Genomic DNA, 27,078 nt, shown 5'->3' on the forward strand with positions numbered 1-27,078 from the left:
CCCCCACTTTGGATTATCTATCTGTGTTTAGGGATTTAGCTCTTCAAATACATCATAAAATGCTAACGTGTTCCTTCTGTATAGTACTATGTGCTTTCCACTAGAAAGACCGCCGTCTTAAAAACGACATGTAACGGGAACAGATTAGTAGCGTTTGAAGTAAAAACATTGGTCTGTCGTCAAAACTTCACAATGGCAGCTAATAGTCACCTTGAAGTCTTGAAAGCCCAGAGGGACCTCTTCATCTTCTTTCTTCTGTTAGGTGCCTCTTTGTTCTCAGAACGCCGGATTCACTAATGCTGCAGGGACTGTACTAACAATCTCGTGGATGAAACGGCCATTGGTCAGAGAGCTTGGGAACTTGACCACTGTTCTCACGGTGCTGCTCAGGTCCACTAATATGTGGATCTTCCCCCATAAACACAGTCCAGTGCTGTCAACAAATTTTGTCTTCCTTAGGATTTTCGTAATGGCATTTTCTTTTCTCTGGTTTACTTTGTTGTAAGAATACAGTATATAATATATGTTACATACAAAATGTGTGTTAATCAACTATTTGGTTATCCATAAGGCTTCTAGTCAACAGTAGGCTGTTATTAGTCGTTACGTTTTGGGGGAGTCAAAAGTTATACATGGATTTTTGACTGCGTGGCGGGGGATAAGTGCCCCCACTTCAAGGGTCAGCTGTATTTCCCTGGTCAATTTAACTCTGCCTTCAAGTGAGTGATTCAAGTTGAATTTAGGAATTGTGTTTTTTGGGGATGCCGTAAATCTTTTCTCTATCCTCAGTAGTTCTTACCACAATCCTCTAATGACCTTAGGATCTCACTATTGCTTATTGAATGAGTGAAATGTCAATTTTTCCCACAAGTAGTTTAAATCTATAACTAGCAATAATTATATTTTTAAGTAACTGATTCATAATACTACTTCTAAAATAAACTCATAAATGTAAAGTGATATCCTAAAATTTATCTTGTATCTTTACAAATTATAATAAATTGAAAGGGAAATCTGCGTAAAGTGAGTTTTTTTATTGTAATTTTTTAAAAGTTTATTTATTTAGGTAATGTCTACACCCAACATGGGCTTGAACTCACGACCCCGAGGTTAAGAGTTGCACGCTCTTCTGACTGAGCTAGGCAGGTGCCCCTGATTGTAATTTTAAGATGGTTTCAACAGTATGTTACTTCTTAGGAAGAAAATGATTGTATTTGCCGCTTATGCATTTACATGTCTTTCAATAGAGTGGAGCTAATGGGCTCAGAATATATGAATAGAAATATATTTAGTTTTGGGGTGCCTGGCTGACTTAATTTGGTAGAGCATGGAACCCTTGGTCTCTGGAGTCATGAGTTCAAGCCCATGTTGGGCATCGAGTTTACTTAAGAAAATAATAAAAATTAATATTTTGTATATAGTTTTACAAAAGAGTTATGGGGCAAACACAACCACAGTTACTTTCATTTCTTGACCATTTTAGTTTATGGCAGACACCATCTGAATTTTCCATGTGAGTCTATCATTTTATGACTGAAGACAAATTATTCCCAGTGGCTTGGTGGCTTCATTTAGCCTCTTACTGCCTGTTATTATACTGTGGGTACATCTGGAGACACATCATCTCCCACAAAAGGGCCCTCCAGCCTGTTAAGTAATAACAACCTTTCTCACCCTGGAACAATGAAGTATCAGTTGATTGCAGCCTCAAACAAAAGATCCCCACTCCCTTTCAGAGCAGATTATACTCATGACTCCCCTCCCGCCCTGGTGAGCCTGGCACTCAAGAATATCTAGTTTAGCCTTTTCTTTGTTAATAGAGGATCAGAAAGGGCTCTTTGTTATACTCTCTCATTTGTTCCGGCAGGATGTCTCTATTATCTCGTTCTGCTGTTTGGCACATGGTAATGTCTTCAATAGCACCTTGAATCATGTTCTTTTTCCTTTGTCATGGAGCTTAAGCTTCATCTAAATAATTACTTTTGTTCAGAAATCAAACCCCGCTAACCAAGTGTTTTTGACAGACACACTGACTCAGAATGTTCTTTGCCCCATGTAAAATCAGCATCAATTCCTGATTAGATTCCCTTTCTGTCCCCATGAATTTGCAGGTCGTTTGGGTCCTGGGAATGCTTATTGATGGCTTCTCTAATGACGGCATTTTATGTTTAATGGGTTTAGTGTAGTTTAGAGCAATTTGGGGGTACCCTTATGACTGGGATCTCATTCATTGTTTTGGCAAAACATGAGGGGAATTAATTACAAGGCTATTGAGTGAAATCAGGTGACTCTGAGATGCTCTAGTTATTACAGAATGGGAGAGGTTGAACACCATGTTTCTGAAACCATTCAGCACATCTTATTTATCCACAGTCATTGCAATAAGAACATTATATAGTAGCATAGGATTTCTTTTCTTTCTTCCTTCCTTTCTTTCTTCTTTTCTTTTTTCTTTTCTTTTCTTTTCTTTTCTTTTCTTTTCTTTTCTTTTCTTTTCTTTTCTTTTCTCTTTTCTCTTCTCCCCTCCCCTCCCCTCCCCTCCCCTCCCCTCCCCTCCCCTCCTCTCCCCTTCCCTTCGCAAAGTAACAGAATAGGGTTGCATTTAAAACTTACTCTTTCAAAAACTTACAAGTGCTTACTATAAAAAATAAAAAGGACTGACGTGTGTGTGTGTGTGTGTGTGTGTGTGTGTGTGAGAGAGAGAGAGACAGAGAGAGAGAGCTTCTCTTAGATAAGAATCATTTGTAGTGAACTTCTGCATGAAGAATTCCTGAAAATATTAATGTGCTCTATTCTTTCAGACTCAGCTCAGTTCGAGTTACACCCTTGCAAATCAGAAAATTGATTTCTTTGGAATTCTTGCTTCTCAATTGTCTTGAAAGACACATTAGTGTAACGGTTAAGAACCAGAACTCTAGTGTCCTGTTTTTTCCATATAATAGCTAATTAACCTTTCTCAGGTGCAAAATAAGGATAATGGGAGATACACAGATTTGTTGTATTAAATGCATTAGATGAGTGTGGTGCCTGAGTGCTCAGTTGGTTGAGCATCCAACTCTTTTTTTTTTTTAAATGTTTATTTAGTTTTTTTTTTTTTTAATTTTTTTTTCAACATTTATTTATTTTTGGGACAGAGAGAGACAGAGCATGAACGGGGGAGGGGCAGAGAGAGAGGGAGACACAGAATCGGAAACAGGCTCCAGGCTCTGAGCCATCAGCCCAGAGCCTGACGCGGGGCTCGAACCCACGGACCGCGAGATCGTGACCTGGCTGAAGTCGGACGCTTAACCGACTGCGCCACCCAGGCGCCCCAAATGTTTATTTAGTTTTGAGAGAGAGACACACACACACAGAGCATGAGTGAGGGAGGGGCAGAGACAAAGGGAGACACAGAATCCAAAGCAGGCTCCAGGCTCTGAGCTGTTAGTGCAGAGCCTGACACGGGGCTTGGACTCATGAGCCATGAGATCATGACCTGAGCCGAAGTCAGACGCTTCACCAACTGAGCCACCCAGGCGCCCAAGCATCCAACTCTTGATTGTGGCTCAGGTCATGATCTCGTGGGTCATGAGATCGAGCCCTGTGTCAGCTTCCACATTGATGGTGTGGAGCTTGCTTGGGATTGTCTTTCTCCCTTTCTCCGCTCCTCGGTGGTGCGCTTTCTCTCTCAAAATAAATAAATAGACATTTAAAACAAATGTATTAGATGAGTAGTACATGCAAGATGTTTAGAATAGTGCCTGGTGTAAGTACTCTGAGCCAGATTTTTTTTTTTTTAGTTATCCTAACCATAATATTTGAGTGCCTATTTTTTAAACAAATTTTGAGGATTTAAAGAGATTGTTTATTTTTTTTTTTAATTTTTTTTTCAACGTTTATTTATTTTTGGGACAGAGAGAGACAGAGCATGAACAGGGGAGGGGCAGAGAGAGAGGGAGACACAGAATCGGAAACAGGCTCCAGGCTCAGAGCCATCAGCCCAGAGCCCGACGCGGGGCTCGAACTCCCGGACCGCGAGATTGTGACCTGGCTGAAGTCGGACGCCTAACCGACTGCGCCACCCAGGCGCCCCTAAAGGGATTGTTTAAAAACGACATTCAGTTTAGTGAGTTTGAAGATCTAATTGGCTTTACTTAATGATTGATGAATCAGGCAGCATCTCATGTTAGCAGGTAGAGAGGGGCTTCGAGGAGCTGTACCAAATGGAAGGCTTTTACAGGCAGAGGGGTCAGAAAAAGTTTTTAGCAAAGAGTGTATTGTTTCAGGCAAGGTATCTTCCTTTGAGGGAAGGCAGTGGTTTGTCAGGCAGATTACCTTGCCATTGCTGACCAGGTTGGTTAAAGGTTGGTTAAAGGTTATATTCCTGAGAGAAGCTGAACTGCAATTGGGTTCATTGTTAAGTCTCGGTTTGGTGACGTGGCCTTAGCATAAGTGACTCCATTTTGGGCCTGTTGTCTCTCTCTCTTTTTAAAAATGTTTAATGTTTATTTATTTATTTTAATGTTGATAAAGAGAAAGAGAGCAGGGGAGGTGCAGAGACAGGGGAGGACAGAGGATCTGAAGCAGGCTCCAAGTTGACAGTGGAGAGCCTGATATGGGACTCGAACTCTTGAACCATGAGATCATGACCTTAGCTGAAGTCGGACACTTAACTGACTGAGCCACCCAGGTGCCCGAAAGAGCCCGTTGTCTCTTTTTAAACCAGCTAATGTAGACTTTAGGTTTTCTCACCAAATGAACTCATAGCCTATAGTTAAGTGATAACAGGTAGAAATACTTAAGTTGCTTCGCTGAAAGAAAAATCTGGTGGGGAAATCGAACACCTAAACATGAAAGCTTGTCTATTGGAACTTGTTAGGGCCAACTTACGGTCTTCATACGATGCATGGACTTTAAATTCAGTTTGAAGGGCTTACGGTAATGCTCCTCAAAAAGTGTGACCATTTGCTTTAGTGTCACCAGGGTGTGTTTTAAAAATGTAAAATCCACGGCCCTCTTTGCACCAGTTGAGCTGGAATCACTGGAGTGGAGAACCAAGGAATCTACGTTGTTAACAAGCATCCCTGGTGATTCTTTTTTGCACAATGAGAACTGAGAACAGTTGCCTCTGAAGAGCGGCTCTCACCCAAGTTCTTGATAGAATTACTCAGGTGACATTTAAAAGATAGAGATGCTTGGATCCTGACTTGATTGTTTGGGGTGTGGCATTGGGCATTAATGTTAGAGGGTGATTATAAGGTGCCACCAGGGTCAAGAAGCAGGAGCATTACGGGGCACCTGGGTGGCTCAGTTGGTTGAGTGTCTGTCTCTGGCTCAGGTCATGATCTCAGGGTTCACGAGTGCCAGCCCCACGTCGGGCTCTGTGCTGACAGCTCAGAGCTTGGAACCTGCTTCGGATTCTGTTCTCCCTCTCTCTGCCTCTCCCCCACTCGTGCCCTCTCTCTCAAAAATAAATAAAACATTACACATTTTTTTAAAAAAGCAGGAGCATTAGAAAACAATTGGTGGTTATATCAGGGATGTAGGCTGACTTGATATTTTCAAAGTCATTACAGTGGTTACCAGGGAGGAATGGGCAATTCTTGCTTAATGGCTGCAGAGTTTCTGTGTGGGATGATGAAAAAGTCCTGGAGATGGATGGTGATAACGGTTGTACAACCGCTGAAGGCACTTAATGCCCCTGAACTGTGCACTGAAACGTGGTTAAGATGGCACGTTTTATGTTACGCGATTTGGCCACCACCAAAGACGCTTAATAAAACCATCACAATTCTCACATTTCTGAACCGTAATTTTCTTCTTTTTGCAGTGACAGTGTATCATGCATGCCACTGATTCCAGGGGACAGCCCCCTGCTTTCCTGCAACCTCAGAACGGAAACGGCCATCGCTCGTCTGGCTATGTTCCCGGGAAGGTTGTGCCGCTGCGTCCCCCTCCTCCTCCAAAGAGCCAAGCTTCAGCCAAATTGACCTCCGTCAGACAGGAAGCCCGGGCCACCTTCGCTTTCTCACCTGAAGAGCAGCAGGCCCAGAGAGAGAGCCGAAAGCAGAAGAGGCACAAAAATACTTTCATTTGCTTCGCCATCACTAGTTTCTCGTTTTTCGTTGCACTCGCTGTCATTTTAGGCATATCCTCAAAATACGCCCCAGATGGTAAGTGCACACGTGTGGACACGCACGTGTACAGACGACCCAGTGCAGGAGAAGGAAGAGGGAAGGAAATAGCAGAATGAAATTAAAAAGAAAGCCTTGTGATATCTTCACTTGGCTCTAGCGAATTGAAGTATAATTAGAGAACAGGAGTTGTAGCTGCTTATGGAAGCAATTGTTAAAGGAATCCGTGGACACGACACGGTTAAAGGATTGCCCTTCCTGCCCATTCTGCCACTTTGGCAGAATTAATTCCTGTGTTACTGCGACTTCATCCTTTGTGGTGGGTATGATTGACTGCCAGAGGTTTTTAGTGATAAAAATGACTAAGTGTAATGATAAAACTACGTTTGTTCTTTTTTCTTTTAAGATTTCATTTTTTAGGGGCGCCTGGGTGGCGCAGTCGGTTAAGCGTCCGACTTCAGCCAGGTCACGATCTCGCGGTCCGTGAGTTCGAGCCCCGCGTCGGGCTCTGGGCTGATGGCTCAGAGCCTGGAGCCTGTTTCTGATTCTGTGTCTCCCTCTCTCTCTGCCCCTCCCCCGTTCATGCTCTGTCTCTCTCTGTCCCAAAAATAAATAAACGTTGAAAAAAAATTTAAAAAAAAAAAAAAAAAAGATTTCATTTTTTAAAAATGTTTATTTATTTTGAGAGAGATCACACGTGTGAGTGGGGGAGGGGCAGAAAGCGAGGGAAAGAGAGAATCCCAAGCAGGCTCTGTGCTGTGAGTGCCAAGCCTGACACCGGGCTTGATCCCATTAACTGTGAGACCATGACCTGAGCCAAAATTAAGAGTCAGACACTTAGCCGACTGAGTCACCCAGGCGCCCCTAGGATTTCTTTTTTTTTATTAAAAAAAAAATTTTTTTTAAATGTTTATTTATTTTTGAGAGAGACAGAATGTGAGTGGGTTAGGGGCAGAGAGAGAGGGAGACACAGAAGCAGGAGCAGGTTCCAGGCTCCAAGCTGTCAGCACAGAGCCCAAAGCGGGGCTTTAACCCACGAGCTATGAGATCATGAGCTGAGCCAAAATTAAGAGTCAGACACTTAGCCTACTGAGTCACCTAGGCGCCCCTAAGATTTCATTTTTAAGTAATCTCTATACCTAGTGTGGGGCTTAAACTCACAACCCTGGGATCGAGTAACACTCTCTTCCAACTGAGCCAGCCAGGAGCCCCTACATTTTACTAAAAAAAAAAAAAAAAAAAAAAAAAAAATGAGTGAAAATACTAAGATTTGTGTTCTGTGGTTTGAAACCAGCTGGGAGACAGAGAGACAAAAAGAAGCTTCAAATATTTTTGAGGAACAATGTTTATCCCCAAAGGAAAACATCCATTAGGAGTTTTAAGTTCCAGTACATTTATCTATAAATCACTCATTACTTCATAGTTAAATATCATGTGGGAGGTTTTAGTTTTTTATATGGTCTTTGCTTTTCAAGTTGGTAATATATCAATACTTTGAATGGTTTTGAAGAAATTCATTGCCCAGTCAGCCTCAATATAGTACCAAGAATCTCATGATAGAACCTCATGATAGAATCTCATCCATCAGTCCAAAAATCAGGGGGCTCAGGACTGTCTCAGGAGAAGCAGACCATAACAATGGATTGGGCACATTTTTGCCTGCTTTAAAATTTTTTTTTACTATCTACAACAGATTTTTGTCAAATTAGGTGCCTCCTTAAATGAATGTAACATTTGAGAAACACTTCATCACTTATAAAACTTACAAATACTATTTTATTTAGTTTCCATGGGTGCTTTAGGGGTTTTATAGGCTTGAAAGTCCTGGGAGAGATTGTGTCAATGCTTCTAAGAAAATAGACCTGAAGTAAGGGAGATGTTCAGGGGCGCCTTGGTGTCTCGGTCGATTAAGTATCTGACTTTGGCTCACATCATGATCTTATGGTTCGTGGGTTTGAGCCCCGCATTGGGCTCTGTGCTGACAGCTCAGAGCCAGGAGCCTGCTTTGGATTCTGTGTCTCCCTCGCTCTCTGCCCCTCTCCCGCTCATGTTCGTCTCTCTCTTTCTCAAAAATAAGCGTTTAAAGAGAGAGAGAGAGAGAGACAGAGGGGTGTTCATAGCAATGTCTTTGCTAACCAGACCAGTAGATCACATAATGAATTTGTGACACTGCTCTCTATTGATTGGCTCTTAGCATTGACTTTCTCTCCCCTTTTCTCCAGCAGAATAACCAAGTTCACTGCCATTGATTCATTCTTCCCAAGTAATCTGCAGTAAAGAGATGCTAGATTCAGGGAAAATCAGAGGTGAAACCTCTGGCTTTAATTGACCTTTTGATATTCCATCTAAGACATTGAATTACTGATGTGGTTCCTTTGAATCAACATTCCTCAGCTTCACATTTTGGCAGTAAAAGTGCAGAACTTCAGTGGAAATATGTGGTATGCTGACATCTTCCAGGGTCCGCCTCGCTGTGGTTATTGCTGTTCCAGAACCTTGATAATGCACCCACAGCTCAACAGTGGGCAGCCAGAAAGGCAGGGCCGCTGAGCTATTTGTCAGTCCTTTCTGCAGACCACGTATTTTCTCATTAAGTGTACTTTACTAGAGGGAAATAGACTAGGATTTCTGGTGATGGTTCCTGAGGAAGCGTGCTTCCTGGGGAATAATTTTAAAAATGAAGAGAAATTATATAACCATTTAGTGGGCCCTACATGTCAACAGACCAGATTTCCTTCTCAGTGGCTGGGTACAGGCCTGTTGTCTGGGGCATACATTTGCTTGTGATATAACATCATGGGGAGTTCCAGCTAGATGTTTTATGGGAAGACAGAAGTTTAAGAAACCCTTAAAGTCAGAACACATTCAAGAGAGTTCTTGTTTTCTTTTTTTTCTTTGAATCTTGATTTTTTTTAATTTTATTTTTTATTTTTTAAAATTTACATCCAAATTAGTTAGCATATAGTGCAACAATGATTTCAGGAGTGGATTCCTTAGCGCCCCTTACCCATTTAGTGCATCCCCCCTCCCACAACCCCTCCTGTAACCCTCAGTTTGTTCTCCACATTTATGAGTCTCTTCTGTTTTGTCTCCCTCCCTGTTTTTATATTAGTTTTCTTTCCCTTCCCTTATGTTCATCTGTTTTGTCTCTTAAAGTCCTCATATGAGTGAAGTCATATGATTTTTGTCTTTCTCTGACTGACTAATTTCACTTAGCATAATACCTTCCATTTCCATCCACGTAGTTGCAAATGGCAAAATTTCATTCTTTTTGATTGCTGAGTAATACTCCATTATATATATATATACCACATTTTCTTTATCCATTCATCCATTGATGGACATTTGGGCTCTTTCCATACTTTGGCTATTGTCGATAGTGCTGTTATAAACATTGGGGTGCATGTGTCCCTTCGAAATAGCACACCTGTATTCCATGGATAAATGCCTAGTAGTGCAATTGCTGGGTCATAGGGTAGTTCTATTTTTAGTTTTTTGAGGAACCTCCATACTGTTTTCCAGAGTGGCTGCACCAGTTTGCATTCCCAAGAGAGTTCTTGTTTTCTTAATGGAAAGAGACATTTAAGGATTATTTCTAGTATAATAGTGATGATGACTGATTTGTCTGAATTAAATATTGGTGATTATGAAACTTCTCTGAGAAAAGTTCCATGAGAAATTGCCAAGGACTTAATGGTTAATTGCCAAGGTCTTAACCAGCGAGGCTAATTGTAACCGCAGGAGTTACTGTCAAAGAGAAAGCGTAAGCCTAGGTCAACACCAGTGCTTAGAAATAAGATGTTTGCCTTGAGTGTTGTGTAATTCAAAAACGAGGAATCAGAATTTTTTTTCTATAAAAAATGTCTTCGTGCTGCACTCAGCCTGTCTACTTTTCCTCATGCTTCCTCAGCCTTTTCTCATGTTATTTCCCAACATGCACCTTCCACTTTCATACGATTCCCAAGTACACCTTCCTTGCCTGTCTCTACTTAATTTTTAAAAAAAAATTTTTTTTAACGTTTATTTATTTTTGAGACAGAGAGAGACAGAGCATGAACGGGGGAGGGGCAGAGAGAGAGGGAGACACAGAATCGGTAGCAGGCTCCAGGCTCTGAGCCATCAGCCCAGAGCCCGACGCAGGGCTCGAACTCACGGACCGCGAGATCGTGACCTGAGCTGAAGTCGGACGCTTAACCGACTGCGCCACCCAGGCGCCCCTCTACTTTGAGTTTAAACGTGGACTCTTTTAACTGAGCAGCCAATGGACTTGGACAGCAAGGGGCGCTTGCTTCTCCCACCTTCGTGCTCCTCTTACTTAAGTACTGTCTGCCCTTTGGGGGTCCAGGTCTAGTGTCCCTGTGTTCCATTGAAACTGCCTCAGTTATTCCAGCCGACCCCTCTGAGCTCATTGGCACATCAAGTGAGTACCACATTGTTCAATATGGAGTTATTTCCTACCTGGTGACTTTTCTCCTAGTAGAGTATAACCTTTGCAGTTCATTCTATGCTTAATAGAGTTCATTCTATGCTTTATAAATTTTACAATAGCTAGTACAAAGTGAACACGTTGATCCTCAGTAAATATGTGGTCATTAGTTGATCAAAACCAGTGTGATTCCTGCCCCTCCCTCCCCCTTCTTCCAAATTATAACAGCAGCTGAAGTTCTCTTGCATTAAATAGCTGTTGCAATGCTTTCATGTTTTCCTCGTCGCCCATTCGAGAGGCACATTCTAATTTAGTAAAGAAACACAGCATGTCCAGTAAACCTCATTTCTTTCTTAAGGGGGAACTTGAATATCACTCAACTTGCTGAGTCATCTTGGATTTGACTTCTCTGATCTGTAGTTTCCTCATCTCTGAAAATGAGAAGTCATGTCTTTGGCCGTCTGCCTCTGGCAGTTTCATTGGGAAAGCGCACATGTCTGAAGATAGCTGGTATTAGCTGCTGCCTGTGGGTTGATAGAGGTGCTTTTATCGCCTATGCTATGCTTCACTGTGCACAGGGAACTTGGGAAGACCTGATATACCTATTAGCAGTTTCCAATTTTTACTTACCAGTATGTTGTGAATACTGGTTTTCTAAAACACCTTCCTAGTGTAGGTCTGAGAGCAATTCACAGTTTTGTTTTGTATTGTTCATTTATTTCCAGAGTCGATGATTCAGAGGAACTCCTTGTTTACCTTGTAGAGTTTGACCCAAACCAGATGATAGCGACTTAGTTTCATGGTGAAACTTTTTGAATGTGTTGAAGTAGAGGCTTTGACATATCTGCTGGGTGAAATGGGATGGGATTTCCATCCTTACGGCAGGAAGTTAAAACAGGTCCGCTCATCCCTTGCAAATTGCTGTAAATGATAGTAGAACTTGGATCTGGCTAAAAGCATTCGTGAATTTTGTTGCATTGATGGCTACTGATGTTGCATTGCTTGTAGAGAATTGCCCAGATCAAAACCCACGTCTCAGGAACTGGGATCCAGGACAAGATTCTGCCAAGCAAGTTGTTATCAAGGAGGGAGATATGTTCCGTCTGACGTCAGATGCCACGGTGAATTCTGTAGTCATTCAGGATGGAGGTAAAGAAAGGTCCCTGCCTATGGTAGCCGTGAGGTTACCCCTTCCTTTGATGTTTTTAAATTTTTTTTTTAATGTTTATTTTTGACACAGAGAGAGAGACAGAGCATGAGCGGGGGGGGGGGGGGGGGCGGACGGGGAGGCAGGGGGACGACAGAGAGAGAGGGAGACACAGAATCGGAAGCAGGCTCCAGGCTCTGAGCTGTCAGCAGAGAGCCCGATGCGGGGCTCAAACTCACAGACCGCGAGATCATGACCTGAGCCGAAGTCGGACGCTCAGCTGACTGAGCCACCCAGGTGCCCCAAAACAGGCTTAATTTTCTAAACAGACTCGTAATGAATTTTTTTTCCCAACTCAATTGTAGAAGAGTTCTCCTATCCTGCAGTAACTGCCTTAAAGTAAACTCTATTTCTCTGTATCCCAGAGAGATGTTTCAGAGGTTGGCTTACACTAGTGTTGCTCCTTGCAGGATTGCTTGTATTTGGGGATGATAAAGATGGATCCAGAAATATTACTTTGAGGACTCGTTACATCCTGATCAAGGATGGTGGGGCGCTTCATATTGGAGCAGAAAAATGCCGCTATAAATCCAAAGCGACAATTGCCTTGTATGGCAAGTCAGATGAAGGTGAAAGTATGCCAACATTTGGCAAAAAATTTATTGGTGTGGAAGCTGGCGGGACACTGGAGATCCACGGGGCGCAGACAGTATCATGGACGTTGTTGGCGAGAACTCTGCATTCCTCGGGCTTGACCTTTGGGTCGTATGCCTTTGAAAAGGACTTTTCTAGAGGCCTCAATGTGAGGATCATCGACCAAGACACGGCCAAAATTTTGGAAAGTGAGAAGTTTGATACCCACGAATACCACAATGAGAGTAGACGGCTTCAGGAACTTCTGAGAATCCAGGATCCAGGCCGGATTGTTGCTATCGCCGTTGGAGATTCGGCAGCCAAGAGCCTCTTGCAAGGAACCATACAAATGATCCAGGACCGGCTGGGAAGTAAGCTCATCCAGGGACTGGGCTACAGGTGGGCATACCTTTTACTTTCCTTCCCGGCTATGTGTTCGAGTCTGTTATCTGTGTGACAGGAGAGGGGGGGTGGAGAAAGGGACACATCACTCCATAGACTGTCTTCAGTCGTCAGAATGGCAGCTACCGTTTGCAGGTCTGGTTACCTCGTGCTGTGAGACGACGGGATGGAGGACGGGACGCTGGTTAGCAAAGCTCTCTTCTTGGCTTTGGTTTACGAAGCACTTTGTGAGCCGTAGCACCAGGCTTGTGGAAAGTTAGGAACGGAAATGTGGTACTGAGAAATTGGCAGGCAGTTCAAGGCCAGTTTGCTTCCCTCTTTCGTTACCTTTTGAAAACCACATGAAACTCAGGCTTGTTGGGGCCCCGATCCCACGCTGAGGTGTGAAAGTTATCTGAAAAGCCTGTGGAACACGCACGGTTTTCTGTTTCTTTTTCTGAACTCCTCTGCACGCTGATTTGAGTCCTTCGGCTTGATTGGCGCAGGGCTGTGGAGCCCTGGCACGTGTGAGGGAGCGACAAGCTGGAGGGGCCTGGAAGCCCATCCGCGAGCGGGATTCATTTCTCCTGCCGATGGCTCTCGTGCCATGCTCTGGTTACCGTGACTTCTTAACGCAGCCCTGAGTCTGGGGGAAGTAGCTGGCTCCGCTTTCAATTCAAAAAACGGAAGTTTTAATCCTGCTTACTGTTCTTAGTGAAGTTGGAGAGTATCTGCTGTGAAAAGTTAAGAGGACTTTAAAACTCATAGGTTGACATGATCTGGTTATTTTTTCCTTGGATGGTTGAGTGATGTAGTTATTATTTTCCTTTGATTGGGTGTTGGAATGAGATATTACCTGTAGAATTTCTAGAGAAAGTTAAAGAAGATGAAATTAAAGAAGAAAAGTGTGTGTGATGCTTTTTAAAAACAATTTAATGCTTATTTATTTATTTATTTATTTAAATATGAAATTTATTGTCAAATTGGTTTCCATACAACACCCAGTGCTCATCCCCACAGGTGCCCTCCTCAATGCCCATCACCCACTTTCCCCTCCCTTCCACCCCCCATCAACCGTCAGTTTATTTATTTTTGAGAGAGAGAAAGTGAGCGTGCGTGAGCGGGATAGGGGCAGAGAGAATCCCAAGCAGACTCCGTGCCCAGAGCAGTGCCTGGTGTGGGGCTTGATCCTGTGACCCTGGGATCATGACCTGAGCCGATATGAAGAGTCGAATGCTCAACCCCAGCATCCCTGGTGCCCCTGTAATGCTTTTTAAATCCCTTTTATTCACCCAGGGAATATTGAGGAGATGCCGAGTACTGGGTACCCACAGGTGCTTAGATGAAAGAACACAGCCTCAGAGCCCTCGTTCAATCCAGTGGAGAAACACACCAAACTAGACAGTGAGACCCTTGCTGACAGGCTGTAATGGGAGCGTAAAATAGAGGGAGCCCCCAGATCGGCCTGGGGAATCTGGGGAGGCTTCCCAAAGGTGAGACACCTGAGAGGAGTGTAGGAGGATGCTGTGTAGGCAGTGGGAGGTGGAGAAGAGCAGGAGATGCGGTTTTTAAAAAATTATGATTTTAAATATAATACACATGCAGAAAAGTGCCAAAAAACAGGAATGCAGAGTTTAATGACTTATCACAATGTGACACCTGGATAGCCACCCACCAGGTCAGAAATAGAACAACTGCCAGTGGCTTGGCAGTGCCCTTGCTGTTTCCTCCTTTTCACCAATCACTCTCTCTGCTCACCAAAGGTCACCATGCATCTAAATTTGCGGAGAATATGAAAGTTTAGGTTTGCCTGTTTCTGGGCTTCATACAATATATACTAAAAAAATTTTTTTAAATGTTTATTTATTTTTGAGAGAGAGAGCATGAGCAGGGGAGGGGCAGAGGAGACACAGAATCGGAAGCAGGCTCCAGGCTCTGAGCTGTCAGCACAGAGCCCAGCCCGGGCCTCGGACCCACAAACCATGAGATCATGACCCAAGCCGAAGTCGTATGCCCAATTGACTGAGCCACCCAAATGCCCCAATATATATATTTTTAAATTTGTTTATTTATTTTGAGAGATGGAGAGAAAGAGAGAGAGCAGGGGAGGGCAGAGAGAAGAGACAGAGAATCCCAAGCAGGTTCCGAGATGTCAGTGCAGAGCCCGATGCTGGGCTCAATCCGACGAACCGTGAGATCGTGACCTGAGCCAAAGTCAAGAGTCAGACACTCAATGGAGTGAGCCACCTAGGTGCCCCTGGACTTCATACAAATGCAAGCAGACAATGTATCATCTTCTGCATCTGGCTTCTTTGCTCAACTCTATGTTCCTGAGTGTTATGTATGCCTGTACTACAGTGTATTCACTGCTGGACATCTGGGAGGTTTTCCACTTTGAACCTCTGCGATAAAAAGTGCTTCTCCAAATGTTCTTTTATCCATCTCCTGAAACCCATGTGTATATATTTCTGTAACTTCTAGACCTAGCAGTGGAAACATGATCTTTTTCAAAGTTAGATACCTGCTTGTTTCATTACCCATTAATGCCAGGATGACAACTTCTGTTTCTTTACTCCATTGTTTCTCTGGATTTGTGTGGTCATTAGCTATGAATATTGCGTTTGACCTTTTTTTGTTTCCTTTCCCTCCTGGTTTCTAAATCCCCCTTAAAATAGTGCTGCTGATTCGACAGAGGGATTTGGGTTGTGATCCTTTGCCAGTGTTCCATTGCTTTGACATTATCTCCAATGCACATAAACATACGCCTTTGAAGATAATGTTCTGGTGCGCTGAAATTTTCCTCAAGTGGAGGAGGGAAGTAGGAGTGTTTTGGAGATAATGTCAGTAGAATAGAGCATTGTTTTATAGTTGCTGAGGCAGTTCTGGTGAATAAAGGGAGCCTCTGATATTTCTTCTCCTTTCCTCTCACATAGGAGATAATAAATTGAAACATTCTGCATTTGATTCCTTGTGCAGTGTCAAGGAATATAAATAGAGCTATAAAGCATAGTCAGCTGAAAAGTAGCTAATCCATGCCGGGGCAGGTGTGGAATTTATAAGGATGTAGGCATGCTTTGGTTGACTTTTATCTGTGAGTATCCAGCCATCTGTTTGACATAGATTACATTCCATACACACACACACACACACACACACACACACACACACACACACACCCATTTTTACCCCCCAACCTCCAGAGTAGGAAATTGACATTTTTCTTTCTGTGTTTTAAACCTGGAGTCTTAAGGCACATTTTTTGGCTTTTTGTCTTTGTTCTTTTTTTATTTTGGCCACAAGTCTGAGCAAGTCCCTGGAATGTTTATTACAGAAACAAAATGAAATTAAATGGAATTTTCAAACACAGTTGCTTTCAACAAAGAGATGTAAAAATGTAAATCTGTTGGAGAGTGATGATACAACTTGGATGATACCAACAGTAACCTATTGGTTCTCAGTTTTGCACTCCTGAGATTTTTATTTTTATTTTTTAAATGTTTATGGGGCGCCTGGGTGGCTCATCAGTTAAGCATCTGACTCCGCTCAGGTCATGATCTCAAGGTTTGTGACTTTGAGCCCTGCATCGGGCTCTGTGCTGACAGCTCAAGGGCCTGGAGCCTGCTTCAGATTCTGTGTCTCCCTCTCTCTCTGCTTCTCTCCTGCTCATGCTCTGTGTCTTTGTCTCTCAAAAATAATAAAGAAACATTAAAAAAATTTTAAATGTTTATTCATTTTTAAAGGAGAGAGAGACAAGTGTGAGTAGGGGAGGGGCAGAGAGATTGGGAGACAGAATCCGGAGCAGGCTCCAGGCTCTGAGCTGTGAGCACAGAGCCCAATGCGGGGCTTGAACCCACAAGCTGTGAGATCATGACCTGAGCCAAAGTCGGATGCCCAACTCACTGAGCCACCCAGGGGCCCCTGCACTCCTGAAATTTTTAAAAATCCCATGCCCAGGGCCCACCTAGAAATTTTTACATCAGAATCTCTGAAAGATGGGCCCCCCCACCCTCTACTCCCTGCCAGGCATTTGATGTGCAGTCAGGGTTGGTGACTAACTCAGGGGTTCCCAATGTGGTCCCCAGATCAGCAGCTTTAACATCACCTTGGCACTTGATAGAAATGCAAATTCTTGAGGGATGCCTGGGTGGCTCAGTCAGTAGAGCTTCTGGCTTTGGCTTAGGTCATGATCTCACGGTTCATGAATTTGAGCCCTCCATCAGGCTCCCTGCTGTCAGCTCAGAGCCCGCTTCCAATCCTCTTATCTTCCTCTCTCTCTGTCCTTCCACAGCTTGCACTCTCCCCCTCTCTCAAAAATAAACAAACATTAAAAAAAAAAAAAGAAATGCAAGTGCTCTGGCCCAACCCCAAGCAATCTGAGAGTGGGGCCTGGCAATCTGGTTTGACACCCTCTGGGTGTTCTGATGCACATCAAAGTGTGAGAACCACTCTCCAACTTAGTGTTTCTCAAGTCTGGTTGCACATCCCAATCGCCTGGGAAACTTTAACAAACCTAATAAGGCCACGCCCCACCTGGAGAGATGATGATGTCATCAGTCTGGGCTGGGGCTGAGCATGGATGGACTCCTAAATCTCCCATGTGCCTCTATTATGCAGCCAGATTTGAGAACATTGCTGAGAGTTCAAAAGACAGCAGGCGATACTCATTTTATTGTTCATTTTTCTTTTCTGTCTTTTTGAAGTTTTCATTTAAATTCCAGTTAGTTAACATTCAGTGTAATATTAGCTTCAGGTGCACAATATAGTGATTCTGCACTTCCATACATTACCCAGCAGCGCTCATCACCATAAGTGTGCTGTTTAACCCCAATCATTGATTTCACTCATCCCCCCACCCACCTCCCTCTGGTAATCATCAGTTCATTCTCAGTAGTTAAGAGTCTGTCTCTTGGTGTGCCTCTCTCTAGTTTTTCCCCTATGTTTGTTTTGTTTTTCAAATTCCACATATGAGTGAAATCATATGATATTTGTCTTTCTTTAACTGACTTATTTGACTTAGCGTAATACTCTTTAGGGGCACCTAGAGTTCAATTGGTTGAGTGTCCCACTTTTGATTTTGGGCCAGATCATGGTCCCAAGGTTGTCCAATTGAGCCCAGTGTTGGGCTCTGCACTGAGTGTGGAGCCTACTGAAGATTCTCTCTCTCCTTCTGCCCCTCTCCCCTGCTCACGCGTGTGCACACTCTCTCTCTAAAAAATAAAAATAAATAAATAAATAAGCAAACAAAACTCTTTAAAAAATACTCTCTGGCTCCATCCATGTCATTGCAAATGCCAAAATTTCATTCTTTTTAATGACTGAGTAATATTCCAGTGTGTGTGTGTGTGTGTGTGTGTGTGTGTGTACATATACATATATACCAAATCTTTATCCATTCATCAGTCATTAGACAGCTGGGCTGTTTCCGTAATTTGGCTGTTGTAGATAATGCGATAAATATCAGGGTGCCTGCAATACACATTTTAAAAGAAGGGAAATACATGGGTTTGTGCCCAGAATGATGTGTCAAATGGGTGTGTATCGAGGAGGGAAGACAGTGATTAATCTTAGTGCCAGTCTTTGGTATTTCACCTGTTACAGAGCTAGACAAACAAGGATTTAAAGTCCAGGTGCATTTCCTTCTGTGAGGTTGGTTACTTCAGTCAAGGTTTAGACTTACAACCTCATGGTAAAAGAAGTAGAGGGATTGATACAAATGAAATACAAGTATTTAGCAGCACCTGACATAACATGTGTGTCAGGGATCTGGACTGGTACCATGACAAATAAGGCTCATGGTGTTTTTCCTTCTAGGCAAGCATGGGCTTTGGTTGGTGTCATTGATGGTGGAAGTGCTTCTTGCAATGAATCTGTGAGGAACTATGAAAATCACAGCAGTGGAGGGAAGGCTCTTGCCCAAAGAGAATTTTATACTGTGGATGGTCAGAAGTTCACTGTGACCGCTTACAGTGAATGGATTGAAGGTAAGCAAGTACAGTTTAGACTAAGACATTGGTAAGTATTGTGAAAGACTGTTTGAGTTTGGTTTTTGGTTTTTAGGTGGTATTGTATTCAAAGGACAGTCTGATTAGGTTTCTCAACTGACTGAAGATGAAACCTATGGTTTCCCTACTGTGTTTGATCAAGAACTCAAGAGTTCTCGCTGGATGGGAGAACGCCCTGTTCTAGTGCTCCACTCCCACCTGGACTTTGTTCTTGATTCTTGAGTCATAAGGTGTGGTTAACCATTGGAAATGGATTTGTTGGGGCGCCTGGGTGACTCAGTCAGTTAGCGTCCAAAGTCTTGATTTCAGCTCAAGTCATGATCCCATGGTTTATGAGATCGAGCCTCATGTTGGGCTCTGCACTGACAGTGCAGAGCCTGCTTGGGATTCTCTCTCTTCATCGCTCTCTGCCTCTCCCTACCTCTCTCTCTCTCTCTCTCTCTCTCTTTCAAAATAAATAAATAAGTAAACATTAAAAACAAACAAACAAAAAGAAATGGATTTGTCTCCTGGATTTGGTACCAGTTGGACCAATCTAAATGTGACAGGGTGAGCTGCCTTTGGTTGTGCTCTGTGACAGTGAACATGATTTTGTACTTTGGATCTTCTCTTCATGTAGACATGTCAGCAAATATTACTTTTAGACACAGGCTATACAAACAAACCTCCCATTTTCTTAGCAGTTATTCCTTGATGATCCAACTAATATGTATGTCTTACAAACAGATCAGAAAAGTACAAAGTAAAAATTAAGCTTTAATCCTGTCATTCAGAGATGATTATTTTTGTGCACATAATCTAGTAATTTTTATCTTGTATATATTTTCTTCTCTAGTGTTCATTTTGTTTCAGCCTGTTTCCCTCTCTTTAAATAACATTTTATTCAGTTATCTTAAGTCTTTACATTTTCTTTAACATGATTTCTATTTGAATCCACCTTTTAGAAGAAGTATAATTTGTTAAATAATGCCTAGCACTGGGTGTTTTGGGTACTCCTGACTTGTTTCTTTAAGGATGTTTATTTACTGGGGCTCCTGGGTGGCTCAGTCGGTTGAGTGTTTGACTTTGGCTCAGGTCATGATCTCCTGGTTTGCGAGTTCGAGCCGTGTGTCCGACTCTGTGCTGACAGCTCAGAGCCTGGAGCCTGCTTCGGATTCAGTGTCTCCCCTCCCCCCCCGTCTGTCCCTCAAAAGTAAACATTAAAAAAAAAAAAGGGTGTTTACTTACCTATGTTGCTGCCAGATTTTTTGGTGCCCAGTATGGATTGGCAGCCTCTTGTACTTGCCCTCCGCCTTTCTTTTCCAACCAAATAGTATGCCGAAATTAACATGACATGAGTAATTCGGAAGTGCATTATTACCCATAAAGGTTTATTTTAGGGCTCACACCTCTGTTTCGAGCAGCAATGTAGCAAAATGTTTACTTAGATGGATTTCTGCAGACAGAATGCCTGGGTTCATCATCCAGCTCTTTCCCTTACTGTGTGACTTTAACTTCCTAATCTTCGGTTTCCTCATCTCAAAAGTGGGGATAATAAGAGAAACGACCACATAGGGCCGCTGTGAATATCAGATGTGAAAGATGTGAAGTTCTTCACACAGCATGCATAGTTAGCATACGGTGTTAGCTCTTTTAATGGCGATCCATACATGACTTGGGTTATAACCATGTGTCTTGTATCTTTGTAATTAAAGGGAGAAAGTCTTTTGCTCTAAAATAAACAGGTAAATAGAGTTCCTGGTATGTAACAGAGACTTTGACACGTTGCTTCTAAGCGGCCTTCCGGGCCTGGGGTGAGGAAATGGTAGCTGTTATGGATGATGATGCAAGAATCGAGCCTCCGCTTTCTGCCTCCAAGACTACTGCTTGCTTGCTTGCTTGCTTTTTTTCTTTTTCTTTTTCTTTTTCTTTTTCTTTTTCTTTTTCTTTTCCTTTTTTAAGCTTATTTATTTATTTCAAGACAGAGAGAGAGAGCGGGGAGGGGCAGAGAGAGGGAGAGAGGGGTCCCAAGCAGGCTTCCCACTGTCAGCATGGAGCCCAATGTGGGGCTTGATTCCACAAACCATGAGATCATGACCTGAGCTCAAACCAAGAGTCAGACGCTTAACCGACTGAGCCACCCAGGTGCCCCAAGACTACTGCTTTCTACCCCATCATAGTTGCCTCCGGCAAAAAGCATAGGTGGTTGAGAAGCATTTCTTAGCAAGAATTTGAACCTGCATGAAGGGTTTAGTGGAAACGCTTCCAGTGAGAGTTCATGCAGAGGATAATTACTGACAAACCTCGAGTCAACATTTCCTCTGTGGAAAATTTTGTTTTCGTTTCCACATTCTCAGTGACTACTCATTTCTGGAAGAGGGTACATTCTAGCTATCGTAGGATATTGAGGCCCGTGTTTGCAATGACTCTTACTTTCTGGAAGAGGTGGAAATTCTCTCCAGGAAGCAAGAAGGATGAGCATATTTCCTCCCTTATTTCCAATTCACTCGTGTTAATGGGAGGAAATCTTAGGCAGGATTTTCATCTAAAGCTAGGAAAAAGTGAGAAATTATTGAATAATGCAGATCTTTCCCATCTAACTTTCTGACTTTTTTCTTTAAAAACAAATTCTTTTTTTTTTTTAAGAATAGTCTTAACTCTTCTTTATTATTATTTTTTTTTAACGTTTATTTATTTTTGAGACAGAGAGAGACAGAGCATGAACGGGGGAGGGTCAGAGAGAGGGAGACACAGAATCTGAAACAGGCTCCAGGCTCCGAGCTGTCAGCACAGACCCTGACGCGGGGCTCGAACCCATGGACCGCGAGATCATGACCTGAGCCGAAGTCGGCCGCCTAACCGACTGAGCCACCCAGGCGCCCCTAAAAACAAATTATAATGATCTTTTAAGTTGAAACGGATTTGTCTAACAGTCCTCCTTTTTAGAAAGCATTTTTTAAAATTTTGTGTGAAAAAAATTAATGTTTCTTAGTTGTTTTTTAGATAAATTTTTGGGTGTAAAATCTGAAAATTTGGTCAGTGATAATCATTGTTGTGGAGCTTCTTGATTGTCTTTGTGTTTACCCTGCCTGTTGGGATTCTTAGAAAGGCAGAATAATAAAGAAGTTAGGAAACTGGGCTCTGGAGTTAAATGAGCATTCATTTGTGGGCTGTACCATTTTTTTAGCTGTTCTCCAGACTCCCTGACTTCTTTCAGATTTCTTCATCTTTAGTACACAAAATGGTTTCTGCCTCTCAAAGTTGTTTATTTTTATTTTTGATTTTTTTCAAGTAGGCTCTATGCCCAATGTGGGGCTTGAACTCATGACTCTGATCAGGAGTTGCATGCTGTATTGACTGAGCCAGCCAGCTACCCCTCTCAAAGTTGTTTTGATGAAAGGTTTTTTTTTAAATAATTTTTTAAATGTTTATTTATTTTTGAGAGAGAGAAACAGAGTGTGATGGGGGAGGGACAGAGAGAGGGAGACACAGAATCCTAAGCAGGCTCCAGGCTCTGAGCTGTCAGCATAGAGCATGATCCAGGGCTCGAACTCACAGACCACGAGATCTTGACCCAAGCTAAAGTCAGATGCTTAACCAACTGAGCCACCCAGGCGCCCCAATAAGAGGTTATTTATTATGCGAGTGAAGTCCCAGCGACTATCGGCTGTTGTTATTACTATTATTATTATCATTATTACTATTTTTATTTAGACCAAATTACTTTGTAGGCTTTAGTATCTGGATGCAAGAAACATATAAAAAAGAAAGCTACTTTACATTTTTTAAGGTACTTTTCTTTTGGTGCTTTGCAAAAACAAATGCATGGTATGTTGGCATCTCAAGGAACAGAATCTAAGACTTGTTACGGCCAGGTTGTATCAGGAGAGCTGGCTCCAGATTGTAAGGATGTCTGTAGTATTCCTTGTGCCCTGCCCGAATGTCCCTCTTTTTGATTCCTCTAACTTGAGTAAATAAATGTGTTTCTTCACTCCTGTCATTGACCCATGGTGTCAGTATCTTAAAGTAGCCCCCGAATATTGTTGTGGTTAACTGGAAGGATGGTTGTGGAGTACAGATACGAGTGCACAGATACCTTTGCGATGCGCTGTTTTTCCTTCTCCACCAGTCGCATGAAGTGGCTTGCATCTAGTGTGTATACATTTGCATTAAATCGACCTTTGGTTTATGGCAGATTTTATCACAGATGCTTTAGAGCCAGGAAATGCTTCTACACTTGGTTGCATGTAAAAGAACAAGTTAAGATGTTGGATCAACTTTTCAGGTTTTGTCTGCCTGATTGGGAATCAACTTTGAGTTTTAAAAGGAGGTATTAGGAGAGATCAGTGATTAGAGTCCCTGGGTTGTGTAGACTGCATAGTTGATATAGTCACAGGGAAGGAGCCAAGTTGGACAGGGGATCTATCATGTGACCTCTGGGGGACATTGCAGGTCATAGTGGGAATGTTCATCCCTTCAGCAAAAATCTTTGAGTTTGCAAGAGGAGTGAATACACAGGTGGACGGATTCTGCTGCCTTCACAGATGTACCTTCCAAAGAAGGGAGCTATTCTTCCATTGGAAAGGTATGGATAACACCAGAGGGAGCACTAGAATAAGGATACTGGAGAAAGAGGTTGCTTCCAGCAAGGATGTTTGGGAAGTCTTTAAAGATTAGTCTGATCTCGGGGCACCTGACTGGCTCAGTCGGTTGAGCTTTTGGCTCTTGATCTTGGGGTTGTGAGTTCGAGCCCCATGTTGGGTGGAGGTTACTTAAATAAACTTAAAGAAAAAAAAAGATTTGCATGACTTTTGTAAGATGGATAGTATCTTGGTTGGTGAATTAAGAGTGGAAGAATGCTGTAACTGAAGAATGAAGCTTGAGCAAAGGCACAGAAAAGAGAGATTGCCAGAGGCAAGCTTTTATTCTTTTTTTTAATGTTTATTTTTCGGGAGAGAGAGAGAGAGAGAGAGTGTGTGTGAGCAGGAGAGGAGCAGAGAGAGAGGGAGACACTGAATCCAAAGCAGGCTCCAGGCTCTGAGCTGTCAGCACAAAGCCTGACACTGGCCTCGAACTCGTGAACTGCGAGATCATGACCTGAGCTGAAACCAAGAGTTGGGCGCTTAACCAACTGAGCCACCCAGGCACCCCAGTTTTAGCACTGAGTTGAAGTATAGCAAAAGATCTGGGGATTGAGAGGCTTCTTCAAAATTATAAAAGAAATGGTACCGAAGCGTGACATTTTCTGTCTCATCATGGTTCGGGGTGCTGGGGCTCTCTACTCTGGAAGTCAGGGATGTACATGTTCATCTTTTTATTAGTAGTATCTGCGGAATGACTGGCACATGGTTAGCACTGGTGAAATCATACTGACTTGTGTCTGTCTTAACTTTTGATGTGAATCAGTGAGAAAATTGATTTTAGGGGAAAAAAATGCCTATGATGTATCATTTTCTTCCTTGCTTTTTCCTTTAGGTGTTTCTCTTTCAGGTTTCCGGGTGGAGGCTGTGGATGGAGTGAAGCTTCATCTGCTGGATGATGTTAGTAGCTGGAAACCTGGAGACCAGATTGTGGTTGCAAGCACAGACTATTCTATGTACCAAGCAGAGGAGTTCACTCTTCTCCCCTGTCCAGAGTGCAGCCGTTTCCAGGTCAAAGTCAAAGGTATCCGACTGCTTAGAATGCTTCTTGGCAAACGCTCTTCTCTTGGCTTCGCATTCCTGGATCCCCTTCCACCACTCCCATCCCAAGGCATTATCACCATCACCATCATCATCTTGATATCGAAGATCTTAGCAGCTGGGTGCTTTGAACACTAGATCCCAGAGGATGTTAGATAAAAAGTATAGTACTCATTGAACAGTAGTGTTGCAGGCAAATTAGTGTTCTGTGCTATTTCTTTGTTAAAAAAAAATTATAGATATATTTATATGTATATGTATATATATATGGCAACTACATGGATTGTTTTTTTTTTCTCCAAGATCATATCCAACTTCTTGTTAATTTTCTGCTATCAAATAATAATAATGCCAATTATCAACCGATTCATATTTAAATAGAAGTCTTTCTCTTCTTAATTAAAAAAACTAATCTCATGGGGCACCTGAGTGGCTCAGTTGGTTGAACTTCGGACTTCGGCTCAGGTCATGATCTCACAGTTTGTGGGTTGGAGCCCCACTTCGGGCTCTGTGCTGACAGCTCAGAGCCTGGAGCCTGCTTCACATTCTGTTATCTCCCTCTCTCTTTGCCCCTCCCCTGCTTGTGTTCTGTCTCTCTCTAAAATAAACATTAAAAGAAAATTTTTAAAAAATCTCATGATTTTTGAGTGCCTACTTTCTTGGCAAAACAAAAGCAAAAACATTTCACTAATACTTAAAATAGAACCAAAAAGGTATTTTCGTACAATACATTTTTTAAATCACAGTCTTGACTAATGTTTTTTGAATGAAAGGAATATGCAGTGAGATCCGTATTGTAAGCCATATTTAGGAAGAAGGGCTGACATTTACCAGCCACTTATCCTGAGGCAGGTAATAGGCAAAGCTTGTTCGTGTGTTTCCTTAATTATGGAATTTATTATTCATTTCACTTATTTACATCATTTTCCTTCTGTACTCAAGATTATATACAATTATGATATAAAACAAGAGAGCTTACAGTACCTATTTAATAGGCACACACTCATGGGTAATTTAGAGCTTTGTGGTTTGCTTTAAAAAAAAATAGGATGATTGGCTCACTTGGGACTTGGTCTCTGCTTCACTCAGTGTTGTACTTTTCCTTCTTGACACTATAGAGCATAAGCGGAAAACAAAACCCAAAAAACTATGATACCATCTGGCATTAATTTTGTTTGGAAATTCCCACTCTTGTTAACAAGTCTACATGATAATGAATCTCCCACGATCTTAACTGCTTGATTTATTTGTATTTTTCCTTCCTGAGTTTACGTAATAAAAACATCAGAGAAAAGCTCATTATTAAAGGGTTTCTAGACTTCCAATAAAGGTGGACATTTAAAAAGAATGCTTATCAATATTAAAATAAGATATTTTATTTTATGAAATGTTATAAAATCTTGGTAATGTTTGCACTGCTAATGGTTAAATGGATGTTACTTTAGCTTTGAAGTAAAAGCAAAAACAGCTTGATACCCCATTATCAACATCTACAAAACCATTCCTTTTAATATGGATTCACCATGCATTTCATTTTTCATGTGTCCTCAAGGGATTAGAACTAGAGCATATGGGCAGGAACCAGAGAGAATGAAAGAAAGAGAGAGGGAGTGGATACTTAGGTAGATTCCAGAATATTGGTGCCATCCAGGAGAGGATTAAGCTCCTTGTCTGTGTGTGGTTTTGACACTGAGGGTCTTTAACAGCCTTGCTTCCTTATATTCTGTGGTTAGAGGACTGTCTTTTTGATATGTTTCCTGTTTTCTTTTTTTTTTCTTTTTTTTATTTTTTGTCTCTTGTCCACATCAATCAGAAGCCCCTCAGTTCCTGCACATGGGTGAGATCACTGATGGTGTAGACATGAGAGCAGAGGTCGGAATTCTCACCCGGAATGTTGTGATCCGAGGAGAAATGGAAGACTCATGCTATGCTGGAAACCAATGCCAGTTCTTTGATTATGACACCTTTGGGGGACATGTCATGGTAGGCAAAAAGATTTAAGGAGCTCCTTGGTTGCTAAATACATGTTTGAAAAAACTTCCAAGTTTTGAATTTTTTTGAATTTCTTTTTTTTTTTTAGAGAGAGAAAGACAGAGACAGAGCATGAGTTGGGGAGGGGCAGAGAGAGGGGGAGACACAGAATCCGAAGCCAGCTCCAGGCTCCGAGCTGTCAGCACAGAGTCCGACATGGGGCTTAAATTCACGAACCGTGAGATCATGACCTGAGCCCAAATCAGACACTTCACCAACTGACCCACCCAAGCACCCCGAAACTTTCAAGTTTGGGGATGAGATCTATATGGATATTAAAAAGAAATTGTGTTTTCTTTATTTAGTGACAGTGAGGAGATTTTTCAGAATTGAAAGAGAAAGTTATATCTTCATTTAGTTGACCTGGAGCCGTAAACCAATTTGTCCCATGAAGCATTAAATCAGTTTACACTGAGAAGAACCACATAGAGATAAAAAAACAAAGAGTCTTGGTATCCATGCATGCAATCTCCATGTATGAGGGCGTCTGGGTGGCTCAGTTGGTTAAGCATCCAACTTTTGATTTCAGCTTGTCACAATCCCACAGTTTGTGGGTTTAAGTCACGCATTGGGTCTGCGATGATAGCATGGAGCCTGCTTGGGATTCTCTCTCTCTCTCTCTCTCTCTCTCTCTCTCTCCCCCCCTCACCCTCACCCACTCATGCTCTCTCTCCCTCAAAATAAA

General features: G+C 42.3%; 1 protein-coding gene across 4 annotated transcripts in view; it reads left to right on the forward strand.

Annotated features, from left to right (window-relative positions):
• Positions 1–27,078, forward strand: part of CEMIP2 (cell migration inducing hyaluronidase 2) — an 87,181-nt gene that overhangs the window by 14,507 nt on the left and 45,596 nt on the right. For 2 of the 4 annotated variants that reach the window (XM_047830773.1, XM_047830772.1), the window contains exons 2-7: positions 5,810–6,152; positions 11,548–11,688; positions 12,157–12,718; positions 18,512–18,681; positions 24,157–24,345; positions 26,176–26,345. In XM_047830773.1, the coding sequence (XP_047686729.1) occupies positions 5,822–6,152; positions 11,548–11,688; positions 12,157–12,718; positions 18,512–18,681; positions 24,157–24,345; positions 26,176–26,345 (1,563 nt within the window). In that variant the 5' untranslated portion in view covers positions 5,810–5,821. Of the gene's footprint in view, positions 1–4,085; positions 4,106–5,809; positions 6,153–11,547; positions 11,689–12,115; positions 12,127–12,156; positions 12,719–18,511; positions 18,682–24,156; positions 24,346–26,175; positions 26,346–27,078 lie in introns of those variants that run through there. The other 2 variants (XM_047830774.1, XM_047830776.1) reach the window with 2 other exon arrangements.

This window comes from Prionailurus viverrinus, chromosome D4 (genome assembly GCF_022837055.1).
Source record: "Prionailurus viverrinus isolate Anna chromosome D4, UM_Priviv_1.0, whole genome shotgun sequence".
Lineage (NCBI taxonomy): Eukaryota > Metazoa > Chordata > Mammalia > Carnivora > Felidae > Prionailurus > Prionailurus viverrinus.